Consider the following 21,228-nt stretch of genomic DNA (forward strand, 5'->3'; position numbering starts at 1 on the left):
CGCAGGTCCCAGGCCGCCCCCGCCGCGGGGCCGCGGACCCAGAAGCAGCTGGAGCTGAAGGTGGCCGAGCTCGTGCAGTTCCTGCTGATCAAGGACCAGAAGAAGATCCCCATCAAGCGGCTGGACATCGTGAAACACGTCATGGGGGACTACAGGGACATCTTCCCCGACCTCCTCAAGCTGGCGGCCGAGCGCCTGCAGTACGTGTTCGGGTACAAGCTGGTGGAGCTGGAGCCCAAGAGCAACACCTACATCCTCATCAACACGCTGGAGCCGGTGGAGGAGGACGCCGAGGTGCGCGGCGACCAGGGCACGCCCACCACGGGGCTGCTGATGATCGTCCTGGGCTTCATCTTCATGAAGGGCAACACCGTCAAGGAGACGGAGGTCTGGGACTTCCTGCGGCGGCTGGGGGTGTACCCCACCAAGAAGCACCTGATCTTCGGGGACCCCAAGAAGCTCATCACGGAGGATTTCGTGCGACAGCGTTACCTGGAGTACCGGCGGATCCCGCACACGGATCCCGTGGACTACGAGCTGCAGTGGGGCCCGCGGACCAACCTGGAAACCAGCAAGATGAAAGTTCTCAAGTTCGTGGCCAAAGTCCACAATCAGGACCCCAGGGAGTGGCCAGCGCAGTACTGCGAGGCTTTGGCGGACGAGGAGAGCCGGGCCCGCCCCGGGCCCAGTGCTCCAGCCCCGACCTCCTGAGAGCCGAGTGGGCGCGCAGGGACGCCGGGCGCCGCGGAGGGCGGGCAGCGGGCGCACGCCCGGAGGACGGGAGTGTGGTCGGGACGGAGGGAGCGGATTGTGCAGTGCTCGAGTGTGTGTGGCCTTAGGACGTTTCCTAGAGTCTTGGCGGTGTTTTGGTATTGTGTTATTTGGTTACAAAAATTTTCACTTGTAAACAGAGAAGCGTTTCTTATTGCCTTTGGCATAAAATGTTTTCTAGCTTTGTAAAACTAACTGGACAACTGCACTGCGGCTGACACTGAAGAAAGAGCCCATCGGTAAATTGTTTTGGTTCCAGCAAGTAACAGCAGAGGAGCTCTTCTGTGGTCTGTTATTCCAGTTTGTAAGGGAAAGCCTTTATAAAATTCAAAATGTAATTGCCTGTGTCTCTGTTACCTGAACACATCTCTTTTATTTTTATATATTTCCTACGTTTACAAGTCTTATGCGTGGTTCCAAGCAATGGACAGAATGTATTTTCTCTGAATAACAGATTTTTTATATTCACAGTTATTGGTCATTTATGTTGCTGACCACTTGGTTCCATTTAGTTTTTTGGTTTTTTTTCCTCTTTTGCTGCTATACTTACTATAATAAACACTGTATTTTTATAGTTAACTATTTCGTGTTTTTTTTAATGGTGAACCTTAAGGACATTTTATGGCTCAAACCAGCATCTTAAAAAATAAGTTTTGCTATATATTATTAAGGTAAATAGTGTTTTGTTGTAGTTGCTTTAAGTTGGGTCATGATGTAAAATACATTTTTCACTGTGGGTCCCCAAAAATATTTACAGCAGAATGATGAACCATGCCTACTTGGGAATCATACTGGCAGGGTATACACATCCTGGCTGTACTACACAGCTTTAGGTTAAGTTCCTTAGCTTGTATGTAGACATTTATTCCCTGTAAAATGGGTTAATACCACTGCTTGGACCCAGGATAGGGGTAAAGAAGTTTATGTGAAGTTTTTGGTGAAGTTCCTAGTGTGAAGGATTTTAGTTGTTCCTTCATTCCTTAAAATTAAAAAAAAAAAAAAAAAACAACAAAAATTCACCAGAGAAACCTTCCTTAGTCCCCTTAGTCTGGAGCTACTTTTTGTTATTTTTCTAAATTATTCTTAGAAGAGAAATTACTGAATCAAAAGGCAGAACCAGTAAACGTTTTTCTAGTTTGACTCTCTTGCACGGTTTTATGGAGAAGCAATGTGAAATATGGTCCCAGACTACAGAGAACAGTAAGAACGGGAAAGTTAGACACCAGATCACCCAGAGTTTAGAGCATCATGAATCAGTACAATGCAGTGATACGTGCTGTGCTCGTCTAACAATTTAAATTATGGCCCATGCTAATTTGTCAGCATGGTGACTTGGTAGGTTTTAAGCTCAGTGTCTGTACATATAAAATTGGGAAAAATAATAACTATCATGGTTTGTTACATGGGTTAAATGAGCCCGAAGAATTCCTAGTCTCATTGAATTTTTCAGAACATCTAGCACAGTGCTGTTTCTATGTGGACAGTCAATGCATATTTTTTCAGTGAATAAATGTAATTGTTTCGGGGGAAGGTGCTGCAAATTAACCACAGTGAGGTAGATTCTTTTGGTTAGGAAAAAAGTGACCTTCACAGTACTAAATGTCATGTAGAAGAGTTAGCCTGCGGAGGGCCTGGAGGAAATGAGGTTATAGGGTTTTACTTTATTCTGATGAATTGGATTTTGCATTTTATTCACGAATATAGTTGGTCCTTGAGGTCATTTCTTGTTTTTCATTTTATCTCTATTAATTATCTCTCTGCACCTGACTCTTCCTTTTCCTTGTGTGCTGAGTTTTCATCTCTGGTGAAAGTTATTGCCCAGCACCCATTGCCAGGTATGTCTGAAGCAGACACCACCCTGGTTTCTTCACAGAGATTGTGAAAAATTTCCCGACACCTGCAAATTGAAGGAGAGGTCTACTTTGGCTCTCGATGTCAGAGGGTTCAGTCCTTGGTTGGCTCCAAGGCGGAATGGTGGGATGGAAAGGCGTGACTTAGGATGCTATCGCTGCCCACCTCATGGCAGCCGGGATGCAGAGTGAAAAAGGGGAGATCTGGGACAACGTACACTCGGCTCATTCCCCCAGTGACTCATCTCCAACCAGGCCCTGCCTCCTAACAGCGTACTCCACTGCTGAACTCATCAATGGTCGAATCTACTGATGGGGATCATGTCCCCATGACCCCGTCACCTTCCAAACATGAAAATCTGCAGTGGCATTTTAGATCTAAACTGTAACAGAGGAGGTGACAATTACCCATTCATGACTTTTGTTTCAGATTTTAAAATATGAAACAAGAGAGCAGATCATGCCCTTAGATCTTTTCTCCTCCTCCTTCTAGAGGTAACAAGTCTTTGGATACCACACCATTGTATGAGTTCATGTGTGTATACATAAACAATTTATGGTTTTATTTTGAAGGCTGTGCAATGTATGTAAGTGGTGTATCCTTTTGCAACTTGTCACTCAATCATTACATTTTCTGTGATTTAGCCATATAGATACATATAGATGTCATACTCATTTTATTCTTTCATGGGGGTAAAATCAAACTTGTTTATCCTTTCCCTAAAGGCTAGAGTCTCTTTCCAATTTTTTGCTATTTTCAGGCGGTGTACAGTGCTTCCGTAGGTACATGTGAGAATTTGTCTAGCCAGAAACAAATATAGCAATCGGGAGCCATTCCCAAATGGCTCTTGGGCTTGTATCAAGTTGGCTTGCTTTTTTTCTTTTTTTAATACTGAGATTGAACCTAGAGAGCACTGAAAATCATCCCTTTTACCTTTCTAAATTTTGAGACAAGGTCTTGCCTTTTTGCCCAAGCTGACCTTGAAATCATGATCTTTGTGCCTCAGACCCATGAGTAATTGGAATTATACACATGTGCCACCCGATCTTGCCCACCAAGCCATTTTTGTATGCAGATTAATTTTTGTTTTTTTATCTGTCACCTCTATCCCGAAGCCCTTGTGAATCCTTAAGCTTTTCATTATCTTTTCAACCATTCTGGTAGTGATAAAGTATGGTGGCATTAACTTTTGCCTCTTGATCATTTGCTTATGTGTCTCCCTACCTTTTACTTTCCCTTTTGACAGTAAGTTTTGTTTTTGTTAGAAGTTTTCTATTTTTATTTATTTGTAAAAGTTGTTTATATGTTGTGCATGTTCACTGTTGCTGTATCCATTTGCAAATATCTTCTACACTTTGGTTGTCACACAGCGGATTTGATCTTACTGTGTCACAATCGTCAGAGTTTTAAGGGCTCTATTTTTTGTTTACTGCTTTAAAATAGTTTATCTTATAAAATGTTATCTGTATTTTAGACATATATCTGAAAGATATATATGTCATATATCTGTTACATTGTTTTATATATATGTATCATGTTATATATATGTTACATTGGGTCAAACGATTTTCCTGTGTTCATTGAGATGATTATTTGGGTGTTTGTTTTGTTTACTTTTTCAATTTATTTATCTTAATATATTACATAGATTTGCAGTCCTAATAGATCATTCTTGGTCACGGTGTCTATGTTTTTTGTATTCTTTGTGCTATTTGTTTCTCGATTTATCTTGATCAGAGTAGCTGCTTTATATGATTTCAGCCTTTTGAAATATATATATATATCACCATCTGTTGAAAAACACTATTTTTCTTTTCTTGAAGTGGTATGCATTTTTGGTAGTCCCTCTCTCTTGCACTCTCTCTCTTATATTCATGAGTGATATTGGTCTATAGATTCTTTTTGTTTGTGTGTTTGTTTGTTTGTTTTTGAGGCCAGGCTGGCCTTAAACTCAACTATGTAACCCAGGCAGGCCTGGAACACTCAGATCCTCCTGCCTCAACCTCCCAGATGCTGGATTACAGGCATGCGCCACCATGGCCAGCTCGTATAACATCTTTGTCTAGCTAAATATCCAGGTAACGTTAGCCTCATAGGATGAGTTAGAAAGTGTTCCCTCCCTTTGATTTTGGAGAAGAGTTTGGGTAAGATTGATAGTAATTTTTTAAATGTTTGGGAGAGTTCACCAGTGAACCCAAATCTTTCCTTGAGAGGATTTTGGTTTCTGATTTAATGTCAGAACTTACAGGTATACTGAGAGTTTATGTTTCTTCTTGAGTCACTTTTGTTAACTTGCATTTCTGTCAACGATAAAGCTGGAAACCAGTTAAATTAGTAAAAGCAGATCAAACGGGGCCTGAATTTGTACAGAGCTGTCTGGGAAGGGAGTGGGAAAGAGAGTGAGCAGATGGGAGGGGTGCTCACTCAGTAGTATCAGAAAAATTTAAAACATCACAAAAAGCAAGGCCTGACGCGTGTGAAACCTGCTGGGTTTGTTCACTAGGGCTTTTCGAAGTTGGGCTGCTACCTTCCCACCGAGGCGGGGAGTCAGGGATCCCGTCTGGAGGTGCTGGCTTCCAGGACCAGTGACAGCGCGGGGCGGCCTTGAGTTTTGTCAGGCCGCTGCTTTAGGGGGCACTAGTGTCAGGAGGCCTTGAGCTCCTAGAAATGAGGTAAGATTTTATTCAAGTTTTATTAAGCCAGTGATGAAGCCCAGTTGAGAAGAGGGCTCAGAAGAGACAGGGAGAGTGGTCAAAGAGAGACTCTTCACAATTTCTCAAAATTTGCCAGTTTCTTTTCGATTATCTAACTTGTTGGTATCCACTTATTCACTATATTCCCTTATAATCCTTGGATCAGTATTATTGTTCCCATTTTAATTTCTTGTTTTTAGCTGTTTATGTCTTCTCTTTTTTTTCAGCTAAGGATTTGTCAATTTGGGTGATATTTTCAAAGAGCTTAATAGATGTCTCTATTTTTGTCTTGTATTTCATTTATTACCTCTCCCATTATTCCATCCTTCTGGCTTTAGTCTATGTTGCCGTTATTTCTGTAGATTCTTGGGTTAAGATCTTTTTAAATCCAGGCATTTGCAGCAGTAACTACCGCTTTTGCCAGATGGCATATGTCTGTGTTTTCATTTTCATTTGCCTCAAATTTGATTCTAATTTTTTATTGATTTCTTCCTGGGCCCATTGGCTGTTTAGTAATTTGTTGTCTAATTTTTGTATACTGTATTTGCTTGATTTTAATTTTTCTTCTGATTTAATTTCAGGATACTATTTATTGCTATTCTACCTAGATTTTTATTTGGTTACTAGAAGTGGATGACTGAAGTCTCCAACTATTACTGTAGAGCTATTTCCTAAGTTCTGTCGGTGTTTGCGTCAGTATTTTGGGGCTTAATTCTTTTGGTGCATATGTTTACAGTTGTCTTCTTTTTGGAGGAACTGACCCCTTTTCTTGGTCTCTTGTAAGTACCAGTAGAGCCACAGCGCTTCTCGAGTTATAGTTTGCATCAAATGTTGTGTTCTTTTCCTGGTCTTGCCTTGTCACTTTCAATTATTATTCTTTATCTTTCTGCCTGAGTTGGTCCTTTAGGCAGCATATGATTGCGTCATTTTTAAAAAACCTTTCCTGCCAATCTCTGACTTTAAATCATGTACTTAAATCCTTTTACTGTACATTTGAAGTGATTATATTGAAAGGTTTCCACCATTTTGTTTATTATGTGTTTTACATCTGTTTTGTTTCTGTTTTGTCAGTAATTCTCTTTTGTGTCTGATTCACTTTTTTCTAGTACTATTTTTTATCCCCCCTTCTTTTCCTTTCCCATAGATCTGTTAGCATGGAGATTACAATTAAGATATTTATTCTGGAGATTATAGTTAACATTTGTATTAGTTTGCTTTTTTTGTTGCTTTCCCAAAATACCTGAAGATGATACTTCGCAAAGAAAAGAGGGTGGTTTAGCTCACACTTTTAAAGGCTGAGAGTCCAAGAACATGCACCCCACCCCCATTTCAACCCCTGGTGAGGGCTCATGGTGGTTGTCATCCTAGGGGTACTTGAGAGATGAAAAGAGCACATGGGACTCACGGTGAGACGGAGTCAGGGACCGGGGAGCGGGCAGCCTTGGCCCTCACAGTGAGCTACATCCACAGCCCTTTCATTGTTTTCATTTTGAGAGAGATGTGTTTATCCTTTGAGTCTAAGAATATATCTTCCTGAGACTATGTCTGCCAAATATATAAAAGAAAGTATGAACAAGACTGTTCGCTGCAACCCTATTTATAATGAATAGCAAAAGCCTAAATGTACATGAGTAGGGACCTCATTCAATACCCTGGTATATCTGTATAATAAAATTCTAAACAGTGGTAAAAGGGAGGGAGGGTTATTTCTATGCACTCCTATCAAACGAACTTCACGCTATTAAGTACAAAAGAGTAGGGAAAGAAAATGTATGTGACCTGCCAACATTTGTGTTTATTAAAAAACAATGGAAGTATAAAACGTGAAACTAAAAAATAAATGGTTACCTTTTAGTAGAGAAGAGAAAGAGGGGAATAGAGTAGAGGATAAATAACAGAAACTTCTGTTCTTTTGTGGACTTGACTTTGGAATCATTTTGTGTAATTACTGATGCAACTCAATTTTAGAAGCAGTGCCTACGCAATAAAAAATAAAATAAAAGATACCTGCGGTTACCATGCTCTGGCCACATGTAAATGTCATATCTGAGTTTAATATACCATAATTTGAGTATTCCTGGTGGGATGAACTCTAAGCCCAAAAAGAATTATCAATTTTAAACTGTTTTCAGTAGTTTGCTTTTAGTGGTTCTGTTGGCATTTTTATTTCAAGACTATTGAGTGAGCACCGTGGAGTTAAATATAACACATTCATGTTGAGAACAATGGTTTGTGGCATAGCAGGAAAGAGATACAAATATAAAATTGATATGGTTAAGTAAAAATAGTTTGCAGTTTGGATCAGAAACATCAATATGAGTTCCTGGTATGTCTGACAACTGAAAAAGTATTAAAAACAGTGACCATCTAAATAGCAAGAGACACCTCTACCATAAATATATTTTTTATTGAAAGGTCCCTGGGTTGGTTACAGCAATAAGAGATTCTGGATCCAAAGCAGAAAATCAATACGATGACTGGAGCCCTAAAGAACCAGGAATAAAAAAGCTGTCAAAGTCTGCTAGACTTACATCAAAAGAACCCAAAGTCCATCAGAGGGCTCACTTCAAACGGACTCTCACTGGCTAATGATGCCCGTGATTGAAACAGATCAAATGTGTTTAAGTAGATGGTTCATTATGACTTGTGCACATCCACACGCCAAATGACACAGTATCTCATTAGTTGTTTTTGGAGAATTCTCGAGAACTGTTATGGTTTGTGCCTGGATATCGCCCAAAGCCTCAGACAGTCTGTGACTGGTTCACTGTCTAGTGCTGGGATTGGGGTGTGAGTGCTACACCCGCCCTAGGGTAGGGCAGCCTGCATATGACTGAATAAAGGGAATAAAAGAGGCTTGCTCCTTTGTCCTGGCTTGTTGCTTTTACTGCCTTCCACTGCCTTGAACAGTTGCCCCTCTGCCATGCCACGCTGCCGTGGAGCTAGCTGATCATGGACTGAAACCTCTGCAAACTGTGAGCTAAATAAACCTTTCCCTCTTTAACTTTGGGTATTTTGTAACAGCAACAAGAAAAGTAATTAAGATAGGAACCAACTATTTTTTTTAATAAACATGTATTGAAGATTATATTTATCTGTATTACCCCTGTAGTACCAAGGATCAAACCTAGGGGCACTATACCAATGAGTTCCATCTCTGCCCTTTTGTTTTTGTATTTTGAGACAAGGTCTTACTAAGTCTCCCATGCTGGCCTCAAACTTGGGATCCTTCTGCCTCAGTCCCTTAAGTAACAGGGATTGCCAGCTTGCAATCAACAGGCCCTGCTTAAATCATTTTTTAAATGAGGGAACCAGCAAGATGTTATAAACAGTTCAGAGGAAAATTCTAACACAGCACATGTATTATAGGTGATCAGGAATGCAGAAATAAATTTACAAGTAGATATAAAAATGGTCAATAGCCATAGGGCAATAATCAGTTACATTGTACCAGGCAAAATTCATTCATTTGTATTGTCAGGAAACATTTGCACTACTGTAAGTGTCCTACAACTTGGAGAATTCTAAAATTGCGTAATGTTAATGAAGGTACAAAAAGCCCAATGAAAGTTACAAAAACTGCACAAGGTATAAGTACTTTTTGTTGTTTTCCCTATTTCAGCCTTTCAGAAGTTTTCCTGACAGTCGCCCTACTCTTGATCATATTAATCTTAGAGATAATTTTTAATCACAAAAAAGGATTTTTTAGACATGGCCTGATTATTTACAAAAGTACATGAAGAGTGTTAATTGATCACATAGGTTGTGTTGAGTTTATTTTGTAAATTGAACACAATATCAACTATTTATTTCAAAGCCTGGAAAGTAAATGGAAAAAATACAATATATGCCCTGCTTTTCTTATAAACACTATGCCTTAGTGTTACAAAAAGTTGATGAGGGAAAGTCTCTGTCTAGATATGTGTCCTCAGGAGGAAACAAAAATAATAATAGCTGGAGTGGTACCATTTTGGAAGTCCTAATAAATAAGTGGGTATAATAAGTAATCCAAAGTGGTTGTGGGGCTTGGGGTTGCAGCTCAGTGGTAGAACATTTACCCAGCATGCAGGAGGCCCTGGCTTCAGTCCCCAGCAAAACAAAAGAAAAACAGCAACAAAAAGGGCATTAGGGTCACAGAAAAAGATTTAATATTTGCCTCTTATTGATCAGAATATGGCCAGATCTCTCAGTCTATTCACTAAATCACAAGAAATACAGAAGCTAGAGAAACATTAAGTGATAGGTGCCTCCAATCCCAGGTCTAGGCTGTATAAAATACAGTACAACAAATGAAGTCGTTTCTCCAATAAATTTCAAGGGAAAAACCATGGAAGGATAAACCCATAGATTAGAGACTGTGATTCGTAACCCATTGCAGCTGTGGACCTTCATTCTGCTCTGTGTGACACTCAAAGTGGGAAACGTGTACAGCTGGGACAACTGAATCTTTAATTATTATGGACATGATAACAGTACCTTAGTTATGTTTGTAAAGTGTCCTATTACTTTAGAAATAAACCCTAAGATATTTAATGGTGAAATTAAATGAAGTCCTATATTCTGGAGGGGACAGGCGACAAAAGGCTGGGTGAGGGATATCTGGTTGTTCTTTGTAGTATTTTCTTCAGTTTTTCATTTGTGAAATTTCCCATAATAAAAATTAAAAGAAAATAAAGTCTTTCTAATAAATAGACTTCCTTCATTTGATTTTTTAAATCATTTGTAACATTGTTGTTGAGGGGGTAGAATGCATAGTATTTTTGAGTTTAGCTTCTAAAATATTCTTTTCATAACGGGTTTCAAAGAAAATCATGAGGGAATACTGTGACTTTTCATAGATCTTTTTCTATTTCAGACAATAAAAATTTTAAATGTTGAGGAATAATAGTATTTCCCTTAAAACATAAATGTTATTCATGTAAATTATTTGATCAACCAAAAGCTTTTTAAGAGCCAAATCACTTTTCCTTTGAACCTCTCCAAGTGAATAATCAATTTTTTGTTTGGTTTCTTTCCAGATAACCTTTTTCATGCTGCTTTCAGCGGTGTGTGTAATGCTGAATTTGGCTGGTTCTATCCTTTCCTGTCAGAATGCTCAGCTAGTCAGCTCCCTAGAAGGCTGCCAGTTGGTGAGTAATGAAATGCAAGCCTTTTCACAAAGGTCAAAAGCTTTGATTTTGCATCGGAGCTATTTTTAAAATAACTTGATTGTATTCTTGGGCTGTCCTATAAACTTTTAGTTTGTTCACCAGTTATCTAGTTGTTTAAGGAATTTCAGTGAAATGGACTCATTTCTGTAAATTCTCCAATTAAAGTTTGTTCTATGTATAAATCAGTTATTAAGTCTATTTCTAAGGACTGCAATGTAGTTCCATTTTAGAATAAATGTCCTTAGTAACTGTTATAACATCAGTCATGTTGATTTTTATTGGCATTGGAGTTTTAAAAATAATTTTTCAAGTAAAATTTTACTGCTGTTAGACATATAAGCTTAATAAGGAGTGCATCAAAACAATATAGTTCTCATTTTTCAATTAAAACTTTTCTTTCAGATCTAGGAAAATCATAGGCAGTGTGCTGTGTACATTGTAGAGGATCAAGAAAAATTTGTTAGAAAATCTTTCATTTCAAGATTGGGCTGTAGTTGTAGTTCAGTGGTAGAGGGTTTGCATAGCATGTGCAAGGATCTAGGTTCTAACCCTTGTACTGCATCAAACAAACAACACAAAACCCACACAGTAAGATAGTACAGATCATGATGAAGCAATATATGCATCTAACAGGGACAGAAATTCTAGTGTGTATGGTTGCCTTCAAGTATAGATCTATTTAAATTCCTGGTAAGAGCATGGCTCCTCGGTACAGGGACCTTGGCATTTATTTCTTCATCTTGGGACGACACCAGACTGCCTTTCAGAGACATATTGCTCCACACTGCCCATCTCCTGTTACTGCTATTTTTCTGAGAAGTCAGCAGTGAATTGGCAGAAGCTTTCCTACAGTAGGACCATGTCTCCTTTTCTTGTGGCCATATTCCTTGGATTCCAAGGGGGCAGCTGTTGGGAGACCTTCTGTCTTCCACATTCATTTGTACAAAGTCTTGCAGGACCAGTGTAAATAGCACAGGCTCCACGCTGAAGCATGTCGAAGTTACATAAACTAATTGTTGGAGTGTAATCTTGTTATTTTCTGGTGAATGTAGCCAAAAGAAAAATTAATCCAATTTCATCCTAATATGACATGAGAAAAAATTTCCTCTATGTGGTTTAATCTTCCCCATGATTGCTAAGAATTGGCACAACCTACATCCCTGTCTCTGACTTGCTGCCCTGTATCCACAGCTCAGGTGTGCTGAGAGATAAAAAAAGAAATACCTGAAGAAGTTTGTGAGAGATAAGGTTTATTATAATATTAATAGAAAAGGATAGGGTTAATTAAGACTTATTAACAAAAAAGGACAAAATCCAGCGACAGTGGGCTAGACAGGACAATTACTAGAAGGTCTGGAGTTGGTAGGTGAGACAGGAAGTTGCTGGGTTCCAGTGGTGCTGAGCTAGACAAGAAATCTCCAGGGTCTGGCGGTGGTATTACACAAATATCTTTCCAAACATTCTTTGTCGTGGCCAAACTTTATGTGTAAATATAGCATTATTTATTGTAAATCTGAACCTTCTCCAATTATCTTCATAAAATTCTAGCTACAGCTCCTAAAAATAGACTTTCTTGATTATAGTGAACCCAGGTCTTCAGAACATTTGATATATACTGACATTCTGCCTTCCAGGAAAGCTTACCCATTTGTTCTTCAATGCATGAGAATGTGCTTCCCTTTAAACCCTTCATGGCACAGGAATTACTTTGCGAGTCCTCCTTCCCTTTCAATTTCATTAAAGAGTTTGAGAAGTAGTGGGGTTAGAGCTTCCCTGAAGTTCATATAGAATTTAATTCAGGGATGAACCCATCAGGTCCTGGGCTTTTCTTCGTAGTTTTTTTAAAAATATTTTTACTGCTTTAATTTCTTTGCCTGTCATTGGGTTATTCAGGATTTTTGTAACTTTGTAGTTTAGTTTTGGTAATTCATTTATCTAGGAATCTACCCATTTTTCTGAATTCTGCAAGTTTTCACAGTACATGGTTTCACAGTTTTTACTAATAATGTTCTGGATATCCTAGATTGTTATTTGCATTTCAGATTTACTTTTTAACACAGAAAAATTTTAAATTTTGTGTATTCAAATTTACCAATAGTTCCATTGATAATCTTACCTGGAGCCATTCTTAAGATCTTCTCCTTTCCAAGATCATGTTGCCCTAGTGATCTTGTTTTGGTGTGATTTTTTAAAATAGTAACTCTTTTATTTGGTGAATTTAATCTGTCTACCTAAAAGGTTAATAGTTTTCCTAAAACCCTTTTCTGAGTGCCTTACTTCCTTAGTGGTCTGAAATCCCACCAAAGTAATTACGAGTCTTAAGTGACAAGCTGCAAAAACAAAGCCAAAGGCCCGTCACTGAAAGAATGTTGGGGCCTAGAGAGTTGCAAAAGAGTCTAGAAATTAGACCCAGAAATTGACGAGTGGTGAGGAATAGTGGGTATAGAAGTGACACTTCCTGAGTGCTGGGGTTACAGGCGTGAGCCGCCACACCCAGCCATGTATACATTTGATAGGTTAGTGTCATGTGATACCACTTTTCCTAGCATCCAATTGCTTGGATTGTCTCAGGGCTGTCGTTCTCTGGACTAAAGCAGCTTGATCATGTGGCCTCAGGTTCTCTTTGTTCTGGGACTGCCTTGCCTCACCCTGCATGTATGATCAATTTCCAGCTTCAGTGGCTCCCTACACAGAAGTCTGACTCAAGTAAGACTCTAAGTTGGAAACCCTGTCCTCATGATGGTAGATTTATGCAGGAGTGAACTATTCCAGTGGGTCTTAACTGCTTCTTCTATTTGCTCTGGAGTCAGAGTTTAGGGAGGGAGCCTTTGATAGGCCAGGACAGGAGAAGAACCTGTTTACCTGACCCACCAGACTAAATCTAATAGGAATCAAGTGGCCATTCCCTAAAACAAAGTTAAATGCTATTAGGAAGGGCTTGGGGAGGCTGGGGATACAGCTCAGTGGCACAGTGCCTGCCTGCAAGCGTTAGGCCCTGAGTTCCATTCCCAGTAACGAAAAAAGGGGCGGGGGGGTGGGGGGCAACACAGGAAGCAGGAAGTGTAGTGCTGAATGGTCAAAAACCACCCAATATCATGTGTGCACTCATGTACACACAGAGAATTTTGTTGATTTATCTAATTTTGGGCTTTTTGTTATGTCCCACTTGTGTTTATATATTAATATTACAGAATAATACCACTTTAATTACCTTGCCTTTGTAATCTAGTTTTTAACTGGTATGGCAAGCTCTACCCTAATCTCATGCTAGACTTTTAATCAACTTCTAAAATTTTTGCCTGTTCTTCACTGTTTAGTCTTCTAAATGAGCTTTCATTTATTTTTGGTCAGAACTCAGAAGGAATACATTTGAGATTTGAATCGGAATTGTATTAAATTTATATGTAATCTTGAAGGAGAATTGACATCTAAATAATATCATGACTTTCCATTGAAGGACAGAGTGCATGCTTTGGTTTATCCAATTTTTTTTTCAATTTCTGCACTCCAGATGTTTTTCCTTTAAAATAGCCAGTACATTTCCACGTGGGTGTGTAGTATTGATGTCTTTTTGTTCTGTATGAGGGAAGAATTAACTAGTTTTATTTGCATAAAAATGAAACATAAGCAGATCTTTTATTCTCAACTTCTAGAAGTATCACCTTTCCTGAAATAACTACCATTGGGCTGGGGATATAGCTCAGTGGCACAGTGCCTGCCTGGCAAGTGTGAGGTATTGAGTTTAACTCCAGGTACCAACAAAAAAAAAGTAACCACTGCGAACAGATTTTTGTGGTAACTTTTCAGTTATTGTCTATACATTTTTTTGTTTTGTTTTTCGAGACAGGGTCTCACTGTGTAGTTCAGAGTGGCCTTGAACTATGTTGCTTAGGCTGGTCTTGAACTTGGGGTGATCCTCCTGCCTCAGACTCCCAAGTGCTAGGATTACAGGTGTGCACCTGGTGCCCCATTGCTTATACATTTGTGTCTCTGGGTGTGTATGTATCTTTTGTTCCCATGGTGTTGAGGATTAAATCCAGGACCTTTGCACTGAACTATATTTCCAGTCCCTTTGTTATTATTTATTTTGAGACAAGATCTCACTAAATTTCTAAATTGCCCAGGCCAGATTTGAACTTGGTATTATCCAACTCAGCCTCCCAGAGTTGCTAGGATTGTAAGTGGGGTAAGGATATTTTTACAACATGGGGAACTACTCTATGCGTGATTACTTACATTGTTTTTGTTGGTCAGTCATGTAACTTGGTGACATTCCCACATCCACACTTGGAGATTTTCTCAGCTATTAAGTAGATAGTAGTGTAGAATTATACTAGATGGACGTATGATTGTATGAGTCAGCTTTCTTATCTCTGAGATACAATGCCCAACAACCACAACTTAAAGGAGGAGCGGTTTAATTTGACTCACAGTTTCAGAGGATTAAGGCCATGGTTGACTGGTTCTAAGGCACGAACATCATGCCAGAAGGGTGTGAGAGAGCAGAGATACTTAGTTCATGGTGGCTGGGAAACAGAATGTGTTGGTTTTGGGGGTTTTGCAAGGGGAACAATATAATACAGGACACATATTTTATAAGATTATTTATAATAGTCACACAAAGAATCATATACAAGAGAGTGCAGGAAATCTGTCTGCACACTAAAGACTGAAGACTCCAACTGAGGGCCTGGGTCCCACAGCACTGTCCTGCATGAGTCCAGCTGAAAACTTGGAACCCATAACAGTGCCTCCCACGAATCCAACTGGAGGCCCAGAGCCCACAACAATGTCTCATGCAGGCCTGTTTCACAGATCTGTGCTGGGAAGGCCCAAAGGTCAGTTGGGGAATCTAAGAAGTCTGGGCCAGTGGGATGAAGGATCTGTGCTAGCAGGCTGAGGGATCTGCACTGGAGCCAGGAAGTGACACTCAGATAAGAACAAGAGCTCCCCTGAAAAGTACCACAGCCATCCTCAGCAACAGTCAGATCCCAAGCTCCTCTGATGATCAGGACAGCCGAGTTCCCATCAGGAAAACCAACGTAACAAGCTTCTCTAGGAGACTGAGCAGTACACCATCTTCCCCTCTGGAGCCAGAAAGCAGTGCTCAAAGTGAGGACCAGAGCTCCTCCAAAGTGAACCGAAGCCATTCTCACCAAAAACAATGCCCTGAAGTCCTTGGACAATGGGAACACCCAAGTTCATCAGGAAAGCCAGCATGACGAGCTCCCCCAAGAGAACAAACAGCTCCTTACAGCTTCTAACAGCACCCAACAGCTTCTACCAGTTCCCAGCCACCTCTCTCAGCTCCCAACAGCCATCTTTTTCTTCTCCATTTCTGCCTCTTATGCTGCTGGCAACAATCCTCAGGTTGGGCTTCCCACACTCCACGCCACAATGGTTCAATTCAGCTGGGAATTACAAGTTGACCTTCAGTTGTCAATCTACCACACAGAGTAAGGAGACAGCCCCAGAAAGGGGTGAGCCAGGGAACATGTTAGTACTCAAGGTCACACCTCCATAACCCACTGAGACACACCTAGAAGAGTGCTCTACTAAGCTCTTAGGTAGTTCTCAAACCAGTCAAGTTTACACAATGAAGTTTAAAAACTACAGTGATAACTTAAATAACTACCGCTTCTCAAAGTGTTTCTAGTCTTTTCTTCAAACAAACTTGGCAGAGAACATTACCCTTTGCGCACTTTCTTAACTCAACAAGGGCTAAGTGGCCTTGCCACTGCTGGGATCAGGCCTAGGTGCCTAGGTGATGAGGGTACACAGTAGTGACCAAGGTACGTGTATGCATACAGATCTTAGCGAAGAAAGTGTGAGGAGTGGTTTCTCAGTGCGTATAGTATATTCTCAGGAATATACTTACAAGTATATTCTCAGGAATATAAGTATATTCTTATATATAATATATATAATATATTTTATAAGTATATATAAGTATATTCTCAGGAATATACTTATTCCTACACTGGACGTGGCGGTGCACACCTGTAATCCTAGCACTCCAAAGGCTGAGGCAGGAGGATCACCATGAGTTTGAGGCCAGCCTAGGCTACATAGTGAGTTTAAGGCTAGCCTGGACTACATAGTGAGAGCCTGCCTCAAACCAATTTATAAACTTATTCCTAAATGGCTTTCCTAAAACGAGGGGCTGTTTTACATTTTTGCAAACAGTATATGAGTATACCTGATTACTCAGACCCACATAAACTCTTGTTATTTCAGAAATTTTATCTTTGCCAATCTGACACAAAATATATAATTTTAATTTCTTTAACAAAAAGGGAAGTTGAGCATTTTTACATTTGTTTATGTTACTTAAATTTCATTGTCTATTCATTGCCCTGTATGTATGCTGTCTATTTTTCAATAACTGCTATATTAACCCATTTCTTATGTTAAAATAACTGGCCATCGTTATATACATTGAAAATATATATTTTTTATAGTTTGTTACTCACATTTTTACTTCTTTAAATTTTTTTCCCCTTTGGAGAAATTTTACGTGGTACTTAAGTTGGTTTGTTCATTCATACCTTGTTGCCCTTGTCATTTTTGGGTTATGTGGTTGTCCTAGAAAAGCCTTCTTTACTCAAGATTGTAAATAGTTTCCCTACTTCTTTCCCATTACTGTAGGGTTTTTTTAATACTTATAGATTTAAACTGGTATTTTGTTATAGATATATGTTACATATACATATATATGTAGTTTATGAATATATAAACTATATTTTATAGTCTAAAAATACACAAGTAGACCTCTATTTCTAAGCATAGTATTACATATTTGAAATATTTTGTTGATGGTGGACACATTTTTAAATTATTGTTTTATAATGTAAGAAACTACTGGTGATATATTGGACAGTATTTTTAATTCCATATAGGTATACTTTCTGTCAAATGTGCACCCGAATCTTTGATCCCATAATTTGTCAAAATAAATAATTAAACTATTATCTCCTGCCTTCCAGGGTTGTGCATATTGTTTTGTTCTGTTTAGTTGCTTTGGCTAAAACAGTTGAAATAACAGTAAATTAATGATACCTCATCATCTGTTTCTTGTTCCTCAGTTTCAAGAGGTGATATGAATGACACAATGCTGAGCGTAACGCTATGCAGTGGTCTCTGTTGTCAGTGTAATTTATATAGTGAGCTACCTAGGACCTCAGACAGGAGACCCAGTAGCTTCTCCACATGAGCAGGGGGCCAGGAAAACCACAGAAAGACATAGGTTGTGTGCTACTCTCATAGAGGTGATTCACCCAGCAACTGCAGCCTCAGTTGTCCAATAATTTTCTTAAAATTTTTGTAACCATAAAGACCAAGGGTCTGATACCAACACACAGTTTCCATGGCTCAGGTATGTACTATGCAACAAGCAAGGCAGAAATAGAATTCCACGGTGTTTCAACTCTGTAGATACAGAAAAAGGAAGCAATAATGGAAGACAATACTTTCAGACCACTTTTCTAGGAAAATATGCGCAAGCCCAGTTCCATGTTCCCCTTTACTCGTGCTGAGGATTTTTTTTTTTGGAGCTGGCCATTGAACTAGGGCTTTCTGCTTGCCATGCAGGTGCTCTACCATTGAACCACATCCCCAGCCAACCCCCTTTTGTGAGACAAGGTTTTGCCGAGTTGCCCAGGCTGGCCTTGAACTTGCAATCCTCCCGCTTGATCATCCTGAGTAGCTGGGATTACAGGCATCTCTAGTTCTGTTGAGGATTTGGAAGGGCAAAGGACTGACTAGTAATATTTTTTTATTTTATTCTTGACATTCACAAAATTTCTTCTGATTTAGTATGTTTGCTTTCAGCTTCTATTAAGTATTACCTTAAAGCATTTCCTTCCATCATGACTTGCTAAGACTTCATTTTTTAATCAAGATGCATGTAAATTTTATCATCTTTCCAACAACTGTAGAGGTGATCATAAGGCTTTGCTCCTCTGATTTATTAATGTAGTAATTTGCATTAATAACTTTCCTAACACTGAACCTCCTTTGCATTTCAGATGGGCCCTCCTCGGTCCTGGTGCTTTTAATCTACACATATTGTGCTGCATTTGCATGGCTAATATTTTATTTAAGGCTTTTTGATCTAACTTCGTGAATAAGATCGATGTACAGTTTACTTTTAGGTGCCATCCTTGTCTACTTTTCATTTCAGAATTATGCTTACTTTTCAGAATGAAATTGGATGCATTTTATTTGATCTGTGCTCTGACACAGTTTAAACAACATATGAGTTATCTGGGTGTTTTGCATTTAGGAGAGATTTGACTGCTTTTAACATTTTTTCCAATAGTCATTATTTGTGTTTATCTTCTTAAGTAGCTAGAAAAGACAATGTCTTTCTATTATTGTCTGTTTCACCTGGGTTTTCTAATTTATTGTTATAAAGCTCTAGGTAATATTCTTTTACAACTTAAAAATAAATCTTTTAGCAAATGTTTAGAGATAAAAAGTCAATTAATGACCACCTATGACTGGTGTGCTTGGTTGGAAAAAGAGAGTTTGGAAAAAAACTATGGATTAAAATGTATTTTAACATTGTGGTTTATTATGGTTTATATCAAGAATGTTGCCACAGGCCTCATGTATTCCCAGGTAGGTCTTTTGGAAGAAGATTGGGTCAAGTGGATGGTGCAGCTGGCTTGCTGTTAGGAGCTGTGTTCTGATTGAAGGAGGTGGATCACTCGGGACTTGACCTTGAAAGGGTTCTCACTCATCCCTGCCCTCACTTTTCTCTTTGCATCCTTGCTGCCATGACAGAAGGAGCTCTTCTCCACTGTGCCTCTCTTCCATGCCATTTTCCACCTTGGAGCAGCCAACAGTGAAGTGTAACCAGGAGCCAAAATAAACCTCTCCTTTTCTTTGTGGGTGTTGGGTGTCTTTCAGGACAGGAAAGTGCATAAGACAGATTTTGTTATCAGAAAGTGTGTTATCCTGAGCATGGGTCACAGGAGCATTTTGGAAATGTTTGGAGACACCAGGTAGAGAGGCCCTAGAATGCCATAAGCAAAGTTTAAGGAAAGAATCTGGTTAAAGATCACAAAACCAGAAGGTTAGTACTAAGGCAGACAGAAAAGGGCAGGCTTGGAAGGCTTCAGTTAGGAAGAAGGACTCCCCTGGTAGTTGGGTTTGAGACAGTGTGTGTTATTCTCTGGCAGAAAATTTGTCTGCATTTCGCTCATGTCCTGAGATCTTGCCAGATACTGAGAGTATGGGCAATGGATTAATTAATCTGACAGGAAATTTTAAGGCAGGCTAATATTTAGACTACTGCAACGGATACTGCTTCTTGCTTTTAGTGAGATTTATACTGAGAAAAAGGAGCATAACCAGATTGACCATATAGCAATCAGCAGCAAAATACACCCTCTCCAGGATGCTTGGAGAATAACAACTGGGTGAAAAGAAGTAGATCCCTGAGAATCTGAAGAAAAAATGTCAGGAAAATTAGAAGCTACAAAAAAGTTGGATAAATGGACCACAGTGGAAAATAAAAAAGCAGTCTGAAAGCTTACCCCAGCTTATGGGGAGAGAACCTGTCTCTGCAGACACAAGGTAAGCCCCCACCAGTGCTCTGGCATGTGGGGGCATCTCACAGAATCTCTGGTTGTAAAGCTAGAAGGAGAAAGGGTGACTTGCTGGATTCCAAAACTGTGGCTCCTGAAGCAAAAGCTGCCATTCAAAAATGTAGAGATTTTTTTTTTCTTGGACACTTTTTCTTCTTTCTTCTTCACTGTTTTTTTTTTTTTTTGGAGGGGGGAGGATTTCCATTTTTCTTTTCTTTTATCTTTTTTTCCTTTTTATTCTTTTTTTTTTCTCTTTTTTTTCTGTTTCCTTTTTCCTTGTTATTTTCTATTTCCTTTATCACCACTTAATTCAGTAAGAACTTTAAGGGAAGACATAACAATAATACCTGTAAAGGTTTTAATGAAATTGAAAGGGAGGGAGTCCTCTAAATGTCATTCCTGGCAGCAAGCATTACCTTGATTCCAAAATCAGAGAAGGACCCAACCAAAAGGGAAAGCTACAGGCCAATCTCTTTAATGAATATAGACATCAAAATCCTCAAGAAGATACTGGCAAACAGAATACAACAAATCATCAAAAGGTCATACATCCTGACCAACTAGGCTTCATTCCAAGGAACGTAAGGATGAATCAACAAATCAATTAATGTAGTACATCACATAAACAGAAGCAAAGACAAAACCATATGATCATCTGAATAGATGCAGAAAGAGCCTTTGCCAAAATCCAGTGTCCCTTCTGACTTGCCAAACAAACAAACAGAAAACCCTAAAGGATTATAGGTGTAGAAGAACCTTATCTGAATCTAAAGAAGTCATTTATTGCAAACCAACAGCCAGCGTATTAAAAGGGTAAAAATTAAAAGCATTCCCTCAGAAATCAGGAATAATACAAGGATATCCACTATCACCACTCCTATTTAATATAGTTCCTGAAATATTAGCCAGAGCAGTGAAGGAAGGTAAAGAAATAAAAGGGACATAGATAGGAAAGGAAGAAGTCAAATTATTATTATTTGAAGATGACATTATCTTTTACATAGATGTCTTGGGTACTTTTCTCTCATTGCTGAGACAAAATACCCAACGCCCAAAATGAAGGAAGGAAAGGTTTATCTAGCTTACAGTTTGTGGAGGTTTCAGTCCATACGTGGCTGGCTCCGAGGCAGAAGATAACAAAGCAACAAGAGCAAAGGGGGAAACGGCAGC

At 39.2% G+C, this 21,228-nt stretch overlaps 2 protein-coding genes across 2 annotated transcripts in view; both read left to right on the forward strand.

The window, feature by feature from the left end:
• On the forward strand, positions 1-1,350 carry Ndnl2 (necdin-like 2, SMC5-SMC6 complex component; the record flags this gene model as incomplete). Its single annotated transcript, XM_013512660.1, is given in 1 exon segment — positions 1-1,350. A coding segment is annotated over 1 exon segment (711 nt), but the record flags the coding sequence as incomplete, so codon positions are not given.
• Positions 1-21,228, forward strand: part of Fam189a1 (family with sequence similarity 189, member A1) — a gene marked incomplete at its 5' end in the record, with an annotated part of 285,225 nt that overhangs the window by 157,422 nt on the left and 106,575 nt on the right. Inside the window, one exon of the mRNA XM_013512428.1 lies at positions 10,334-10,444. Coding sequence (XP_013367882.1) covers positions 10,334-10,444 — 111 coding nt within the window. The remainder of the gene's footprint in view (positions 1-10,333; positions 10,445-21,228) is intronic.

This window comes from Chinchilla lanigera, unplaced genomic scaffold (assembly GCF_000276665.1).
Source record: "Chinchilla lanigera isolate Chin_1 unplaced genomic scaffold, ChiLan1.0 scaffold00015, whole genome shotgun sequence".
NCBI lineage: Eukaryota > Metazoa > Chordata > Mammalia > Rodentia > Chinchillidae > Chinchilla > Chinchilla lanigera.